Source organism: Orbicella faveolata, unplaced genomic scaffold (assembly GCF_042242905.1).
Source record: "Orbicella faveolata isolate gen_17 unplaced genomic scaffold, um_ofav_v1 contig_1, whole genome shotgun sequence".
Taxonomy (NCBI): domain Eukaryota; kingdom Metazoa; phylum Cnidaria; class Anthozoa; order Scleractinia; family Merulinidae; genus Orbicella; species Orbicella faveolata.
This window is the reverse complement of record NW_028301536.1, coordinates 33,073,798-33,090,652: the sequence shown is the minus strand read 5'-3', so window position 1 is coordinate 33,090,652 and position 16,855 is coordinate 33,073,798. Positions and strand designations below refer to the sequence as shown.

Below are 16,855 nucleotides of genomic sequence, written 5' to 3'. Positions count from 1 at the left end.
GTAACGAAAAGGGTAACTGGAAATAAACAGAAGGTTATTTATAAGTTGCTCTGAACGATATGCAATTTGATACTCTGCTAAATCTGAGCGTTGGAACAGGCCTTCGCAAGTTGATGTCCGAGATGTCCTTTATTTTCGCTCTTTTCCCATGTATATTTCAGCTCAAATGCCACTGAATATTTTAAGCATCACTGTCTACACAGGAACAGTATACATTGTTTTCTCTTGGCACTACCAATCAACAAACAGAACAACACTGACGCTTACATTAATATTGTGATGTGCCACAAATAGATCAGTGGCTTTCTGTGTTGGGATCCCTTTCAATATTTTTCACAATACATGTATATGTTTTTTTTATTATTTTAATTTCCTTTAAGTATGTTTAGATTCGTGCACCAAAGCTCAGATTACTTTCGTTTAACTTCACTGTTTGTATGGCTTTCTACCGCATTAGTCTTGTTTTGATTTTCGCGGCATGAAACCAGCCTGAATCACCCCGACTAGTATGATTCAACAAGTATGTCAGGTATTCAAAGTTGGGATTCACAGATTATAGAAGGTCAAGACATTGGGGAGGCATACAAAGAGGTGAGGTATCCTGAGTATTTCGTCAACTGTGGTGACAGGAAATGTTGTCAGTAAAATTACTGTAATTAAGTAAAACTCAAAAATGATATTCACTCTTGGCCCCTCACCTCTCAACCTTCTCAAATAGGACGAAATATAATTTATGATATGATCATAATAGGCAGATAAGGACACAGATGAACACTTAATCACTGAATGTCGAGACTGTCTCTAAGCTCTTTTTAAATTTGGAAATAAGGTTGTCACGTTGGAAAGTCAGAGATATATATAAGGTCATGTAACAAACCCGCCTGAAAGAACCGTTGGACAATGAGATTTCGCTCGGGTGTTTAAGAAAAACTCCAGCTTTTTCTTGTAAGAATCTTCGTATATTCGTATAGAAGAGGGGAGACAACATCTACGAGTGATATCATTTATCTCTCTTTTTTCACAACCTTCAATCAGCCAGTGGGAACGAACGTTCGAACTGATCACCAGTTTCCCCGCCGGCAGACTGGCAGAGAGCTTGCGCGTCAGTTTCGGTCAATGCCCCGGTATGAGATAGCAAACTGTGAATCTTCCCCCTGATATCCGGTAGGGACATTTTGCAGAATGCGCCGAAAGCGTTAGTGGCAGTGTAACTCATAGAGATCAACAGTTTCATGTGAAGACTACACTGAATGTGTAAAGACAACAAAAAAGTTGCGTTCTGTCAAATCCAAGCAAGCTATCATAATAATAAACAAGATAGCTAATTCAACGCCGTCCCGTAGCCCTGGCGACGAGAAGATTAATCACCTGGAATTGGCCTTCACTCCGTCGTTTTACCATTATTAATAGACTTGTTGTACAGTTGTTATGGGCATGCGTGCCACTTTGTTTGTGAAATAAAGTTCCTCGTTGCAAAATGGTTTCAAAATCAGCCAGCAACAATGTTTCCTAGATTAGCGACCTTTAGATACTACCTGGCTCTTACTCATGCATGGCTTTAATCAATTTGTATTTCGGACTCTATCATGACAAGAATAACTAAAGAACTGCTGACATAATAAAACGGCGAGCTTCATTTAGTATACGTACATGCGTTGCGAAGTCCACGTGAAAGTTTAAACAAATGGCCACCCTGCCTTCACCGACAAAACAACGCTCACAAGTAACTGCAGAACAGGCGCTTTAGCGGGGCAGAGCGCGGAGAACATACTCGATCGAGTGCGAAGCGCGAATTCGGGCGCAAATCGCTAGAGCTTTAGAAAGTAACAACTAGAAATAAACGCTGAATTTCCGTTGTCACGTCTTGTACGTGCGCTAACGGGTCAGAATTTTGATAGATTAACGAGCGTCTATACGTACGGCCATTACATGTAAAATTCACGCGCGTAGTAAGCTCAACAACTCGTATATCGGGCCCATTGCGCCATCTGTCCTGCAGGGCAGCCACAAGAACTCTAGAAGTAATTCACGTCCACGTTCACCTACTAGTGTACAACGATTTCGAGTATTCAGGTTTTCAAGTGTCACTCGCTTTTAACAAACATTAATCATAACTATACTTAATTTGTGTTAATTCAGTTGTCTTCTAATTAGAATCCACAGTTTCTGATCGCATTGTCGGGAAACGACTGAAACGGCGTCCATCAGAAGCTGTGCTCCCTCTGTTCTTGATATCCGTTTCATCATTACGTTCATTTGTCGACATAAACCTTACAGCCTTCAGCATTTTTTCTTTACTCTTCTCCTCTGTAGTGTCTCCACCATTTTCTTCTATTTCGAAGCCAACATTATCATTTACAGATGCTCGCATTGAAGGCATGTCCACCCTCCCTATACCCATGTGCATCTTGATGGACTTCCCTCCAGTCGCCACTGAATTCACACCACTGCCCAGTTCGTTCAAGGACAGAAGCATGGTAATACAGCAGGCAGCGGAGCACTGCGGGTTTCTTCGCCACAATATGAAGTTGTGTATCAACACAGCTAGGTAACGACCTAGTGTTAGACGAATAGAACAAATGATTGTTGTGGTGGGTGAGTTTATATAGCATGTGTGACGAGCAAAAGAACTATGTGAAAAGAAAGAACGAGTGACTAAGCCAGATCTCCCTTTTAAAAAGTCAGTCAGTCAGTAAATCATGACCACCGTTTAGTCAGTCCGGCAAACATGGTCACACAGTCAGTCACTCAGACAGACAGTCGGCATGCAAGCAGGCAGTTGAGCCATTATCACTAAGGCAGTCAGTCAGTGATTCGTGATCACCGTTTAGTCAGTCAGACAGTCACTTAGTCAGTCACAGTCAGCCATGACGAGTCAATTAGCCGACTCAATCTGAATCATCAATAATTAGTCAGTCAATTATTTAACAAAGTCGTAAATGGCGTCTTATTCACAATGAACCTAAAAGAATTACATAATATGAATGTTAACTTACCCACAACTAGTAAAATAACCAGAACATTCGCTCCAACAACAAGAATATTAACCAATAATGAATCCACATGTTGGTCCACATCTGACGGCACAGACTCCTTGGGAATCTTTAAAATAACTCCAATACCAAGATTGAGGAATATCACAAGAAGAGATGTTAGTTGTAATTTATCTTCAAACTCATCTTTAATGGGCTTGCGGAAGGCATACACGATAGCGAACAGTCCAGAACAAATGGAGGCCAGGCCCACGTAAGCTCTGCTCTCACGGCCAATTAGAATGATCCCACAAGTCAACACAAGCTTTCTCACCACTTCCACTAGCTCCCAGTACCACGCGTCTTCATTATAGTTCTCGTAAAGGAAGCTCATACCAGAAATGAGTTCTGATTCGTCACTAGGCTCTTCTGTGAATCAAGAAAAACACTCTTGCTCTTGGGAAAAGCATAATAACTATTTAGAAACTTAAAGCACTGCCTGCATCAACTGTTAGAAGAGAGAGAAATATGGTCGAAGCAGCTAGAAGTGCACATTTGTATAATGGCTTAGGCATTTTTTTCATCAGTATATAAAGGCCAGTGGTAAACGTCACAGGTCTAACGTTTAGAAGCTGTCATTACTCATAAATGTTTACTGCCTGTTGTAGTTTCGTTGTAGGCTTCTATCTGCAAATAAACAGGTTGACAAACCACTATCAATGTAATAGTTTCCTCAATAATATTTATATCTTTTGGTGACGAACTCTTAAACTAAACTAAACTAAACTAAACTATTACCAATAATTCGTGCAAAAGTATTCTTATAATTTTGCCTCGCACTGAGAATGTAAATTCATTTTTCTCCCTTTTTAACTGCAGAATTTGTATTCCTTTTATTTCATTACCTTGACAATGGCGTTATGAAGACACTAAAGTTTTTATGATTGTTAGTTTTTGCTTGTTTATGCACCTATCTATTATCCGCAGATTACAGATGATCTGCGCTCTAAAACACATCTTACCACTATTTTCATCACTCTCGATGGCTTCTTCGCCGTTTTCTTCAGCAACTTCAGCAGTGTTATAAGCACCAAATTCTGGATCAACCGGGTTAGAATCTACTCTGTTGTTATCCCCGCGTTGAGCTGGCGAAAGCTGCTGTCTTCTACGCCTCCACAAAGCCACGAATACGAGCCCTGGAAGCAAAATGATGTACGACGATGCCCCGAAGGCAAAGAGCTTAAAAAATTCGTACTTTTCTCCCTCACATTTTACGCTGTAATCTGCCTTTAGGTAAAAAGCGCAGGAACGCTCTGTACAAAGCTTGTGACAGGCGAGAGGAAGAGTTCTCAAAATTGTCGAGCATGTACTAGGGTAAGTTATAAAGAGAAATAAAAACACGTTACGATATAGGAACTCTTTGGTCGTGGACAAGGCATTCCTCATTTCTGAACATTTCATAGAAAGTTTCCTCGCAAGGAAAAGTTTCCTGATCCAATAAGCAGCAAATGCGAATATTGTCACGCAAACGTTGCTTCCTAAAATAACGTACATGTTGCTAAAGGCATCTTGTTTCCACGAGGGGAAGAGACAATGAAGCGGTACAAACTGTAAAATGTTAAGCTGGATAATTTCAGCGTAATCACCAATCATAGACAAGGATGACGGCCACTTAACATAGACAAATGCTTCCACTATCCCGGATGTAACCTGGTAAAAGCCAATCACAATCTTCAGCCTAGCTAAGAGGATGTCAATCATGGGGCGCTTTTGTTTGCTTTTTTTCCTTCTTCCATTCCATATCAAAATAGCAATGAGAACGAGAACAACCAGGCCTAAAAGGCAAAGTTGCGCGATGACCCAAGAACCGGACGGACAGGCTTTACAGGAAAGAACTCGTTTGTAATACCCACTCTCGCACACCTCACATAACAGGCCTGAGTACCCTGTGGCACATTGAGACTCCAGTCCTCCTTTGCAAGATTCTACCCGAGGGCACTGGTAGGGCTGGGGAAGAGTCCCATTGTAAGAAGACGTATTTCTGTAGTAAAAGTCGTTTTCGATTTTTAAATTGTCTGCGAAAGCTTTGTAGGCAAGTATGCTTTCGTCTGAATCCCACTGCCAGTAGTAACCCTTCTTCAGCGAAACGGATTCATTTACACAATCCAGGTCCTCAGAGGGACAACTTAGACAGGGACCAAAGCGATCATGACGATGGAAGTTGTCGATACACTTGCAAGCTCGGTAACCAGAATCAAGGTCCGTATTGGTGCCTGTGATGATATGAATAAGAATACTACCATTTGTGAACTCAAATAAATAACAAAAAAATTGTATGTAAAATATTTCGAATGGTGCCTGCATAACAATTTTCATGTCCTGTAATTTCTCGGTTTCCTAAGGTGAGACAGTCGACGGTACCAATTAATCTCTCTGCTCGAATCTGGACATCAGCTCCTCCAGATTTTCCACAGTTTCCGCAAAGTCAAAAGAAATTCTTCTATGAGTGACAATGATAGTACCCTCAAATTACCTGGAGGACACACTTGACAATCCAATACTCTCCTGCCTGGTGCATTCTCAGGTGGAACATAAGTTCCCGGATTGCACAAAAAGCATTGGTCATCGACATGCGCAACGCTGTCCGAATAGAACCCACCTAAAAAAAAAAGACATTTGTCACTTACTTATTACAATGGCACAATAAAGGACAAAGCCTCGTTTTAGCGTCCCCAGAGCCTTCGTTTCTTTCAGTCATGTGGTCGGCGAAAACAGCGTTTTTAAAACGAGCAACAGTAGGGACGAGAATGGCGTCATGTTCTGACCTTACCTCGGGAGAGAAGCGGGGGAGGGGTTGGAGGGTGTCTGTGAGGCCCTTTTCAACTTTGAGCGTTTGTAACTTTTAAAAGCGTTGAAGCAAGGAACTACAAATTTGGTGGCTTGTCCTAAAATTTATTCGAGAACATCTTGGTATCACATGATTTTAGTTAACGTTTCCATGGCAACCGTATTTTGATAGGCATGCACAGAAAAAATACTTACCAGGGGGACACGGAATACATTCAGCTTCAAGTGCCGTGCCATACAAGAAGTTCTCAAGATGAGGGGAAAATGTTCCTGTGGGACAAGGAGATCTGTAGGTGTTGTTACCGTCTGCAAACCCTGCTTCGGTTAGAGCGATGAACAAACCTTTTTGGTTTGTGCTAATTCCATCAGTCGCATGCTCAGGTGAACTTGGAAAAGCCAAAAAAAATAAAAATAAGAAAAAAGAAATGCAAGATATTTGTGATTAGATCATTCACTTTGGTAATGAGTTGTTACATGCAAGAGCATTAAATCTGTTTGAAAATGTATTAAAATAAGTTACAACAAGAGACGATGAAGGGTAAGCTAAGAGTGCCTATCCCCCATATAGGCATCATTCTCAAGCCGAATCCCTGTTAAGTTATTTTTACATCACTCCCGTTTCGAAAATCCCAGGAGGGTCTAGAAATAGCCAAAGACTTTGACACGGATTTTTCTCACGTGGGCAGCCCAAAGCTGCTCTTCACAGCTCTTTTGTTCTTCTTGCGTTTGTACTTATGCTTATGGCAAGTGGAACGCGCCGCTCTAAGCATGAGCATAGTAAGCAAAAGCGAGAGTCCGCCATCTTGTTTTACTTTATCGAGGAGGTAAGGAACCGAAAATCAATTTTGCGCATGCCTAAGTGCTTATGCTGTTATGCGATAAGTCGTTGTGAAAACCAGCCTTAATGAATATCTTGCTTATATGAACGGCTCTTACTTAATCATAAGAAAATGTTAAACAAAATGTCGACTGTATGTGGTTGGAGTGTCCTCACTGTTCAGGTTTCGATTGAGCTCCAGAGATGAAATACTAACACTTCTTACATGTATGTCTTGACGTCCTGATGACCGTCAAAAGCTCTCAGATTTAGTTTTTCGACCTCTGTGTTCATCAGATAGCTAAACACGAAAAAAAAAATACAAATGTTACACGATCAACATTTCTGAAAACTTCGTACAATGAGAGCATAGCCGTAAGGAATGTCAAATTGATGTCTAAGATTGAAAGAACGGCAAACACGATGAACTAAGTGGCTGCAGCGCTATAACTGCAGAGACGAAATTGTGCTAAAATAACAAGTAGATAAAATGTCATGTCGTTTGCAGGAATGACGACTGCTTTTAACGATTGCTCTTTGTTTGTTTGTTTGTTTTTATACCTTCTTCTTATTATTATTCTTGGCAATTGGCAAACTTTCGGCAAACTAATCTCACCTGGACAAACTTGTCCAGCGTACTCTCACCCAAATACGCGGTCTTTAGGGAAATCAAGTGCAACTTGAAAGCCAAGCAGAGTTGTTTTGAGCAATTTTTCCTGTACCATGCCTCAGGCTTATGCTTCAAGTTATGACTGCTTCAATACAACCTTTCCTTTATTTTCCTTTTCTCGAAAACTATAGCTTCTGTAAAATTAAGGAGTCTTGAAATATGGGTTTCAACTTAATTCAGCTGACTATTTATTTTCCTCGAGCTTAACCATTTAACTCACATTGTCTGCAGTTTCCCGTCGTTAATAGAAAAAGCTTTTCTCTTAAGGGTCGTGATAGGATTGTCTGCCAGATTTCTGAAAGTCAAGCAAACATATAAAAATATAGCAAACATATCAAAGTTTGCTGGCTTGCGTGGCAGGCGTAAACGGGAAAGGGGTAGGGGTGGGCCAAACACGCACCCATAAAGAGGAAAAGGACGCTTTCCCCTCTCTCCTCTCCCTTCCCGTTAGGCGCGCTACGCAGGTTAAAGGTTAGGGCAGATAAGCCCTTTAATTTTGAATTTTTACTGGATAATATGACGTGATTAATTTAAGTCTTAAGGTAAACCACACCATTAGATGAGAGGGCAGGGTAGAAAGAAAATAGTCGACTTTCCGATCAATCTAAGTTGTCACGGGCTGTAGTTCAGTTTATTTGTTATATTGAAGTATTCCCAATTGTCCAACGTACCAGTCTGCAATTAAGCTTTTCATTCCTTTCAAAACGTATCAAGCTATATTGTCTCAATTCATTCATTGTTTTTATTACACGTATTCAGTTACGTCACTTACATCAACATTAAAGATGTAAGACCCATGAAGGTAAAGGAATCCACTGCTGTGATTCTATTGTTACTCAGAAACCTGTTGAGATATAAGGTGACTTCTATTTATTTTTAATAAGCAAAATGACTTGCCCATGCTTTTATTTTGCTTCGCCTCTGTTAGTAGTCCAGTAGTTATTGGATCCCTGTTATAATTGAAATAACGAGGGTTCCTATTAGCTGTTTGTGATTTGAAGAAGCTCGTATAGTTGTGTGATACATTTTGGACCAAATCTTGCTTGTCATAAAATTCCAAATTAGAATTCAACTAGTAACTCGCGTATTAAAATCCTTTGCCAAAATGGTTCGATGTTTGATTTGAAGTGTTTAGTATAGCAAAACAAGAAGAGACTGGAGCCCACTCGACGTACCACAGAACTATGCATTAATTAGATACATAGTTGAATCTTTTAAACTTACAAATATTCCAGCGAAGTTAAATTGTTGAACACGCCCCTCGACAAGGAAGTAAGGTAATTGTTTGACAGAAACCTGAAATCAAATTAAGAAAGAACAACTGAATGTGATAGGTAATAATTTAACCAAGGTTTTCTCATTAGCCAGTGTATTAAAATAGACAGTTATCGCTAGTGGCTACTTCATGTCATGCACCTTTGTTTGCAAGACCATATGAATGATACTTACAAAATGACAAGGGAATTTTCCAGGCCAGCAAATGATCCTTTTTCCAACACATCGATATTGTTGCGGGCTAAGAATCTGAAAAATAGATTAATTTATAGCTGAGTTATAAGTACTTTGATACCATCTTTGCGGCATTGAGTCCTTTGATAATCTATAAATGATCAATTCAAATCAGAGATCTTTTGTGAAATTGTTCCATAAACTCGCAAAGAAAGAAAGAACAAAGACAACATCCAGCCATCTTGACTGAACAAGTTTGGTCAATAAAGTTTTTCTTACGGGACACAGCGGGCAAGACTGATAGCGCCATCTTGCCCGCTCGGATAGCCAATCACAGCGCCACTTCTTCATCTTGCCTGCCTAGAAACTCACGGAGCTAGTCATATAATAAAAGTGTGTTGACACTGTAAAAAGATCAGTCCTTTTCTCCACATGAAGAGCCCGTGCTTGGATGATCATTCTGCCACTGATTCGCTCAATAAATAGTAAGAATCCGAAAAACTGTTACTCTAATTTGAAAGACATGAAATACAAGTAGCATGCTTAGCAAGTGCTCGTGTAAAATTAGGAAGTGCGTTAGAGCCGTGCGCGAGAGTGAGAACACGCGCATGGACGCAAACACTTCACTGTGCGTGTCGCAACGCTTCAACCAGCTGAAGACCTTGTTCCGCCCTGCTCCAACGCACTCGAGCGCCCGCTAAACAGGCTAAAAAACATTGACTTACATCTCTTCCAGGCTACCAGTGTCCTGAAACATTCCATTGCTCAGTCGCTTTATTTTATTGTTTGATAAATACCTGCAATATGTGAATAAAAAGGTGAGATGCTAAAGAGTACGACATTTTGCTTGTAGCTCTAAATTAACCAGTCTGTGATGCCACCTGAACGTGTAGCGCTAAGAATAATATATATAGGACTATACGGGAATTGTGGACTTCTGGGACGCAGGTTATTAATTACCCAAAGCTTCATAATATGTAATGGTAATAGGACTGAGTGGGGTCCAATTCGGTCGGTTATCATAAGAGTAATAATAAAATCGGACGACAGCGCAGCGGAAGTCCGATTTGTTTATCACGAGTATGATTACAGACCGAATTGGACGACACGAAGGCTTATTACCAATTAATCATAAAAATTACAATTTCTGAGAAAAGAAGAATAGCCAAGTTATGAAAGAAAGGGAATATTTGCATTGAAATACCTACAAAGGAGGTGTAAACATTCTAAGGCCACAGCACCTCCTACCGGCAATTAGGCGCCAAAAATACAAAAGCAAGCGCGCGCGCGCGCACGCACGCACGCACGTAACTACAACTTTAATGTGATTGATTGATTTAAACTGCAATTTTGAATGTGATTGGCTTATTGAACTGTCCGATAACAAACTGTGCAATAACAAACTTTCCAATAACAGACTATCTGATAACAACTTGGCAAGTGAATTAGTGGAAAATAGGAGTTTTTTAAACCGATCACAATCGAGGAAATTGTAATTTTTATGATTAACTGTAATAATAAAGTCGCACAATTACAAATATGTCTTGGTATTCTGTTCATTCGTGAAAAATGACCTCGTTTTCCACTATCCAAATTGGAGATCTTTGTTTGATCAACAATGATGTGACACTATCGATTTCAGTTTACTTTATGTTGCGAATCAGAAAGTTTGCTGCCTTTAAAAGCACGAATAAGATCCGTCTTCGTTAACTTTCCCAGATCTCACTTGGCGACCTAGGTGAGTATATCAAATGGGAGAAAAAAGGGCGTGGGGCAGGTCATTCCATTCAAGTTTCTGGAGGCATCCCAACACACCGGCTCGTGTATAAATGGTTCTTTTCTGAAATATTTAAAATCAACATAAACTGACACTAAGGCCAATACGCTTAATCTGGTCAATCTTTTTATTAATTAAAAGAACTAAGATCTAAAGCTAAATCTTTTGTCAAAGGCATATGCACGTGATGGTATAAAGTCGTGGAAAGTAATGCTCATAAATGGTAATCGTTAATTACTAACAGTTTTTGAAGGAAATTTAAGGACGTCAAGTCTTCGGTATTCAAAGCCTCTATCGCGTTATCTGAAAGGTCACTACTCAAATAGGAAAAAACATAGTTAAAGATTTGTTTTTATGGAATTAACCAGCTGTTACTGTAGAAATAAAAAAAATAAACTTACATTTCTGTTACAGTCAACGGGATGGTTGATGGAACAGATGTGATGTTTGAAGATTTGCAATCAAGTCGTAATTCATCGGTTGCAGAAATACAACTGCACGACGATGGACATGCTGGTAAAGGAAAAAGACAACGGTCAAAAAAAAAACTGTGTTTTTATTTTTAGCAAGCCAAGCAGCATGACGCTTCTGTGCCCAGCCACTCCATCAAAAGGTTACGCAACACTTCTCTCCAGAAGCGTTGCGTGACAACAACAACAAAGCTATATCAGCGCGATTTCAAAGTTTTAAGCACTCACCCACGACATTGACCTTGGTCTTTCCATTGTCGCTACCCCCTGAATTGTTAGCTATACAGGTATACACATCTTCGTCTTGCCAAGTAACGTTGTCAAATTCCAAGATCACCGTTCTCTCGCCCTTTACCAACACTTTTCCATTTCTCATCCATGCCACATCAGGGGCCGGAACCCCCTTTGACCAGCAGTGTAGTTTGACGTCAGCACCAAACACTACCGACTGCTCAGAGGTTATAAATATTATATTGGCAGGCACTGGTCATATTGAATAAAAAAGGGACGAGTTTGAGTAATAAAAACATCGTGCATTGTTATGTTTGGGGCGAGTTATTATATATAACAGAAATGCTAGCTGAGCATTTCTTTTCGATCACAATTCGCCAGAATAAGTAGAAACGAAGACTTACAAGTCCTGTTGAAGTATACATTCCATAAATGCTCAAACGCGCATATATACGCACTGCAGACCTATTTCTCAGCCATTTCTTTACTTGTCATAAGGGCTTGGAAGAAGAGAGCATCGGGGCAAGAGGAACTTATGCAGTGAAAGGAGGCTTATATCGGTTAAAAAGAAGGAGATTTAGACGATTTATTGGAGTGGATGTAAATTGTTCACACAGGAACGAAAATCGTGCGCACAACACAAAAAGATGACAGGTTTCTTGTGCTAACCTAACGTGTTTGTAAACTCAATTGTTGCATTGAAACCTTTGTAGGTCATAGAGTAGTCGCTAGTGAGCTTAACAACCATCTGAGCGCCGCTGGATAACAGGGGAGGAGGAATGTTGTGACCACAAAATGTCCCCAGCATAGTATTGTTTTCGCTCAAGCCATCATAAACCGTTAACTTGTCAAAATAACAAGATGAATCGTACTCCAGCTGGAATGCTTCAAATGTGAGCTTGATATATTGCCGGTGTTCAAGTTTTTCGGATGGAATTTGGATTATCCATCGACACACAACGTCCTCGGGATAGTCCTTTGGGTATCTTGGCGAAAGGATTGAACCTTCCTCATTTAGAATCTGTGTTTCACAAACGTCCTGATTTGCTGCAAATGATAAAAAACACGTATGAGGTTTTGATCCCATGACAGCTGATCTTGGGTTTTCCCTGAGTTATGACAGTTAATCTTGGGTTTTCCCTGAGTTATGACAGTTGATCTTGGGTTTTCCCTATGACAGTGGGTACCTTACTGAATTTGCACCGGGAATTAGGGTATCTTTGAACATTAACAACTTCGCTTTCCATAATCCTGGTGAAAATAAAACACTTCAACCAAAATACATCCGAACAAAAGGAACTGTGGAAGGTCAGGCCTGTGTGTCCACATTAAGTAACTTACCATCTTCCGCACACTGCACACCGGCATCCTGATCGTGTGTGCACCCGGTAATTCCCAGAAACTTCATCGCGTTTTTGCATTCAAATAGCGAGTTTTCAGTGCCATTACAAACAAGTTTCGTCAGCCATATTTTCATGCCTAAACCACCACCAAATGTCGAGCCATCAAATAACTGTACAGCTCTTGAGAAGTTCAACATTCGACACGCCACGTGGCCATCATTGATGGTCCAGCGATCCTCACAAACTGTGCCCCATTCTCCGAAGTGAAAGACCTCGACGCGGCCTATTGAACATGCCGGACCTCCAACTAAACGAACTACAGGGCCTGCAATGGAAAATGAAGAGACTTTCGCACCAATGTTCTTGAAAAGAAACGACGATGGAAATCAAAACTCTTCCAGTATTCGGAGAAAAGTTTTTACTGCATCCTCTCCGCGGTCATATCGTAGAAAGTTAATTACAATGGTGCGCGTTTTTATTGTGGTGAACGAGCAAGTATAGCAATTAAACTTAGCAATTTGGTTTTTCATGGTTTTTCAAAGGTTCAACAACGACTATTAAATTTGCGATTTCTTCGAGAGAACACGCTCAACTGACTCGTGGAAGTTTAATTCGCCAGACTGAGAAGTTGAAGTTTCCTTCCAAAAAGGTCGTCAAGAGTCATCTGTATTTCACTGATTTGGAACTTACGGGCGGTTGATTTGCGTACCCGACACCTGTGAGCTCTCTTTCAACCATAATTTTCAAAGTTTCATGGAAAAAAAAAACGTTTAACATGGGCATATGGACTGTATTATTGAAACAGTTTGCGGTTCTAGTTGACCTCTTTTAAAACCAGTTTGATAACAGAATTTCGAACTGTTTTCCAAGCCAAGCAAGTTCTTAAGTTGTGAAGAGAGAGAGATTATATCAATGCTTCCTGCAGACAAATCTCGGCATTCAAGCGTATCTCTAGTAACCTACTTGTTCGGGAATGCACCACTTAGTCCTTTTATACATAAAAAAAAAGGAACTTAAATTTTACTCTCCTTTCTTCGCACTGATTGTTTATTATTGATGTTGTTTTCTGGAGTTCATCGAGATTTGCCCGCCACAACCTCGAGGAGGATAGCTTGAGCGCAAGTTGGACTGATTCAGTGACGTTTCACTGACACCATGGGTGGATTGTTTATGACAATCCATGGACGAAGGTGCAAAGAGGCAAGAACAGTTTCAATTGCTTACCTCCAATTCGTCCGTTGTTCGGTGACTGAGCCATTATGAACTATGAAGGAAAACAAGAAATCGCACTAACACATAGCTCTTTCTCCTTGACCCATAATCCAAGGTCATTGACTTTTTTGTCCGATTAGTTATAGTAATCGAAATTATTTAAAAAAACACCTGGCGCATGGACACAGGCAGAATTGAATAATGGGATTAGTTTCATTTGAGGCCACGTCCACACTACGCCAGAGGAATTTGAAAACCGGGGTTTCACTCTGAAAACGCATCAAATGTTTTCCGTCCACGCTCCACCACCGGTCATTTTTGGATTTGTATTTGAGGAAAACTCCGTCACGGATATCGCATAATTATCGTGACTCCATTGTTTTCGAAAGGCTCCGTTCCAAAATGCTTTCAGTCCACGCGAAAACGAAAAGCGGGCGTTTTCAAATTTCTCCGGTTTGAAGAGCGTTTTCGAAATCCTCCGTTTTCTTGACGGATTAATATGGACGGCAAATCTAACCGTACAAAAGAATGAAGCTGCGTTTTCAATTTCCTCTGCGGGCGTAATATGGACGCTGTCCATTTTACAGGTGATTTGTGATTCTGAGAATATCTCGACAGGTTCCTTTTACCTTCGTCGTCGATAAAACGATCGTATCGAATAACCCGCATTAAATTAAAAAAAATTATCTATTGCCATTTATCGGTGGACCAAAATATAAACAATCTCCAATGATTTATTATGATGACATATCCAGCAAATAGGTCTATCTGGTAATACTGACGGCAAAAACGAGATATATAAGTTGTATTTCAAATAGTGGCCGAAAATTCAATTTTTGTTACCAGAAAATGTTCGCGGTTCAACGAAGCTGTTTTCAGCTTTGCACTGTTAAAGCCGGTTTAACTGTCTCACGAATAAAGATAATAAGTAGTTTTACACTTTAAGAAACAAATAGATACTTCTCGCTTTCTTAACTCGGTTGTAAACTCATCCAGTTTCTTCATCTTTAACAAAGTAAAACGACGCCTTTTTAGCGAACCATATAGAGTCTTCACCAAATCTTTTCGGATTTCAGCAGCTTTTTCCAATTGCTGCCATTAAAAACTTAGCAATTGAATGAACTTCTCTTAAGAATTGATTTAAAAACAGGCTAAACATTAACTCAAACCTGAATTAAACAAGGAAGGAGTAGGAAGGTACTGGCCCAGAATGCTTTCATATCTTTTTTGCTCATGTTTAGTCGTTCGCTCAAGATCGCAGAGTTCGTCTTCCCACAGCGCTGAGTAGATGAGATTTCCCCAAAAGTAAAAAGGTATGAATAATTGATTTTGGTATGGATTATGATTGAACTCCCGCAAGAAGTAATAAGCGTTACTAACGTAACCTGTAAATTATGCTCACTGACCTCTATCGCGCCGAAACATCCTTCCTGTAATTGGGGTCTGCCTCGGCTTTGCACAAATTTTGAGGGTATTCGGGTGGGGTAGGGGTGTCTGTAGTAATCTTGTCGCATTCAAGCTCTAATATACCTGACAAACCTTTGTACTAACACTTGTAATTTGTAAAACAGCTGTCGCACTTTGTAAAGCTTGTATAAATATTACACTTTGTAATAACATAATGTGTCGCATTTTGTGATAACTCTCTGAATTGTACAAATAAATCAGTAGAAAGGGAATCTAATTAAACCCTACGCGAGATTCGCCAACTCGGCAGAGTAGTGGTTCTATTGCTAGGTTATGGTTGTCGTGAGGCGACAAGCACAAGGTGTTTTTAGTAAACCTTGGGAGTTGAATGCAAGACCTTTTGTACACCAGTTGGACACTAGCTTATACAGGAGGCTTGTTGAAACTACCTTTGTACACCATACATAATTGATCATCTTATTGAGGCCCATGGTGATTGAAGTTTTCCGTAGGCTAGCATTACTCGCGTAAGAGAGAAAAAAACATTCTAGTTTATTCTTTAGAAGTTTCACTTCTTCGCCAAAAATTTTAACGAAAGCATTTCAAGGTGCCAGAGGTGTGAAAACTGACATGAAACATCTTCATTATTTGTAATTTCCATTAAATGATATTTGTTAACAGCCAGAAGTGGGGCCGGTAAATATCTGAGTGAGCGCATTATAAAAGCGGTCCTAAAAGGTTCATAAGGCAGTTCAAAGCCCCGTCCACACGTATCCGAATATTTTTTATTCCGCTCTCCAGGGTGGAAAAAATGTAAATCCGCAACGAATCCGATAACGTGTGCACAGCGAATCCGGATATTTTCGAATCCGATGAAGTCGCAGAATCGTTTCCAGTCTGTTACCGAACAATAAACCAATATGGTGGCACAAAGTGTAGGCCTAGTTTTTCTAGAGTGAATCCAGATACCATCAGATGCGTGTGGACAGGCGAATTCGATTCGAATACGCTACGTGTGGACGGGGAAAATTTTCAATTCGGAAAGAAAAAGTTGCGGATATCAAAAATGTCCGGATACGTGAGGACGGGGCCTAAGTAGCTACATACGACGGCGACCGACTTCCAGGGCAACGCCGTTTAAAAAAATGAATTTATATTTTACCTCTGAATCTCGCGGTACTCGAAAGTCATTTAGTTTGTTTCTCTTTGTCTAAACTATTTTGATACTGATTATGGAATACAGCGGAAAATTCAAAATATAAATTTTAAAAGTTGTCCGTCGTGGTTCATCTTATCCACACAACGCAGAATTTGGTCATTTCACGTTGTTTTGCAGAGGACGGCAAAGAAATGTACCAAGAATTATTATGCACGTGCACAGCCATTGTTCTGCTCATTAAAACTGTTGTTTAGCGACGTTCTCGTTGCCGTCAAGCCTGGTTTTTACGAGCGACGCAAGCGCAAGCACAAACGGCGTAACCAATAGGGATGACCCAAGTGAAAACGAAATTCTACGCAAACACAAGTACATCCGATCATTCGGAACTGTTTAGGCGCGAGGTAATCTGGATCCAGTGTTTTCACTGGCCAAACATAACCACGTGTGGTAAATATCCTTGTGCTTGCGCTTGTGCTTATGCCTGCGTCAAGGCCGGCGTTT

General features: G+C 40.3%; 1 protein-coding gene across 1 annotated transcript; it reads right to left on the bottom strand.

Moving 5' to 3' along the window:
* Positions 1 to 910: 910 nt before the first annotated feature.
* LOC110054135 (uncharacterized) lies at positions 911 to 13,834 on the bottom strand. Its single transcript, XM_089291346.1, has 17 exons — positions 13,801 to 13,834; positions 12,575 to 12,901; positions 11,903 to 12,280; positions 11,231 to 11,485; positions 10,934 to 11,045; positions 10,775 to 10,846; positions 9,481 to 9,552; positions 8,756 to 8,830; positions 8,531 to 8,602; positions 8,079 to 8,150; positions 7,527 to 7,601; positions 6,863 to 6,937; positions 6,015 to 6,205; positions 5,506 to 5,631; positions 3,995 to 5,245; positions 2,997 to 3,401; positions 911 to 2,556 (listed from the first exon to the last, which is right to left on the bottom strand). The coding sequence occupies exons 1-17, from the start codon at positions 13,832 to 13,834 to the stop codon at positions 2,147 to 2,149; spliced, it is 4,002 nt and encodes a 1,333-aa protein (XP_089147472.1). The 3' UTR covers positions 911 to 2,146.
* Positions 13,835 to 16,855: the final 3,021 nt, after the last annotated feature.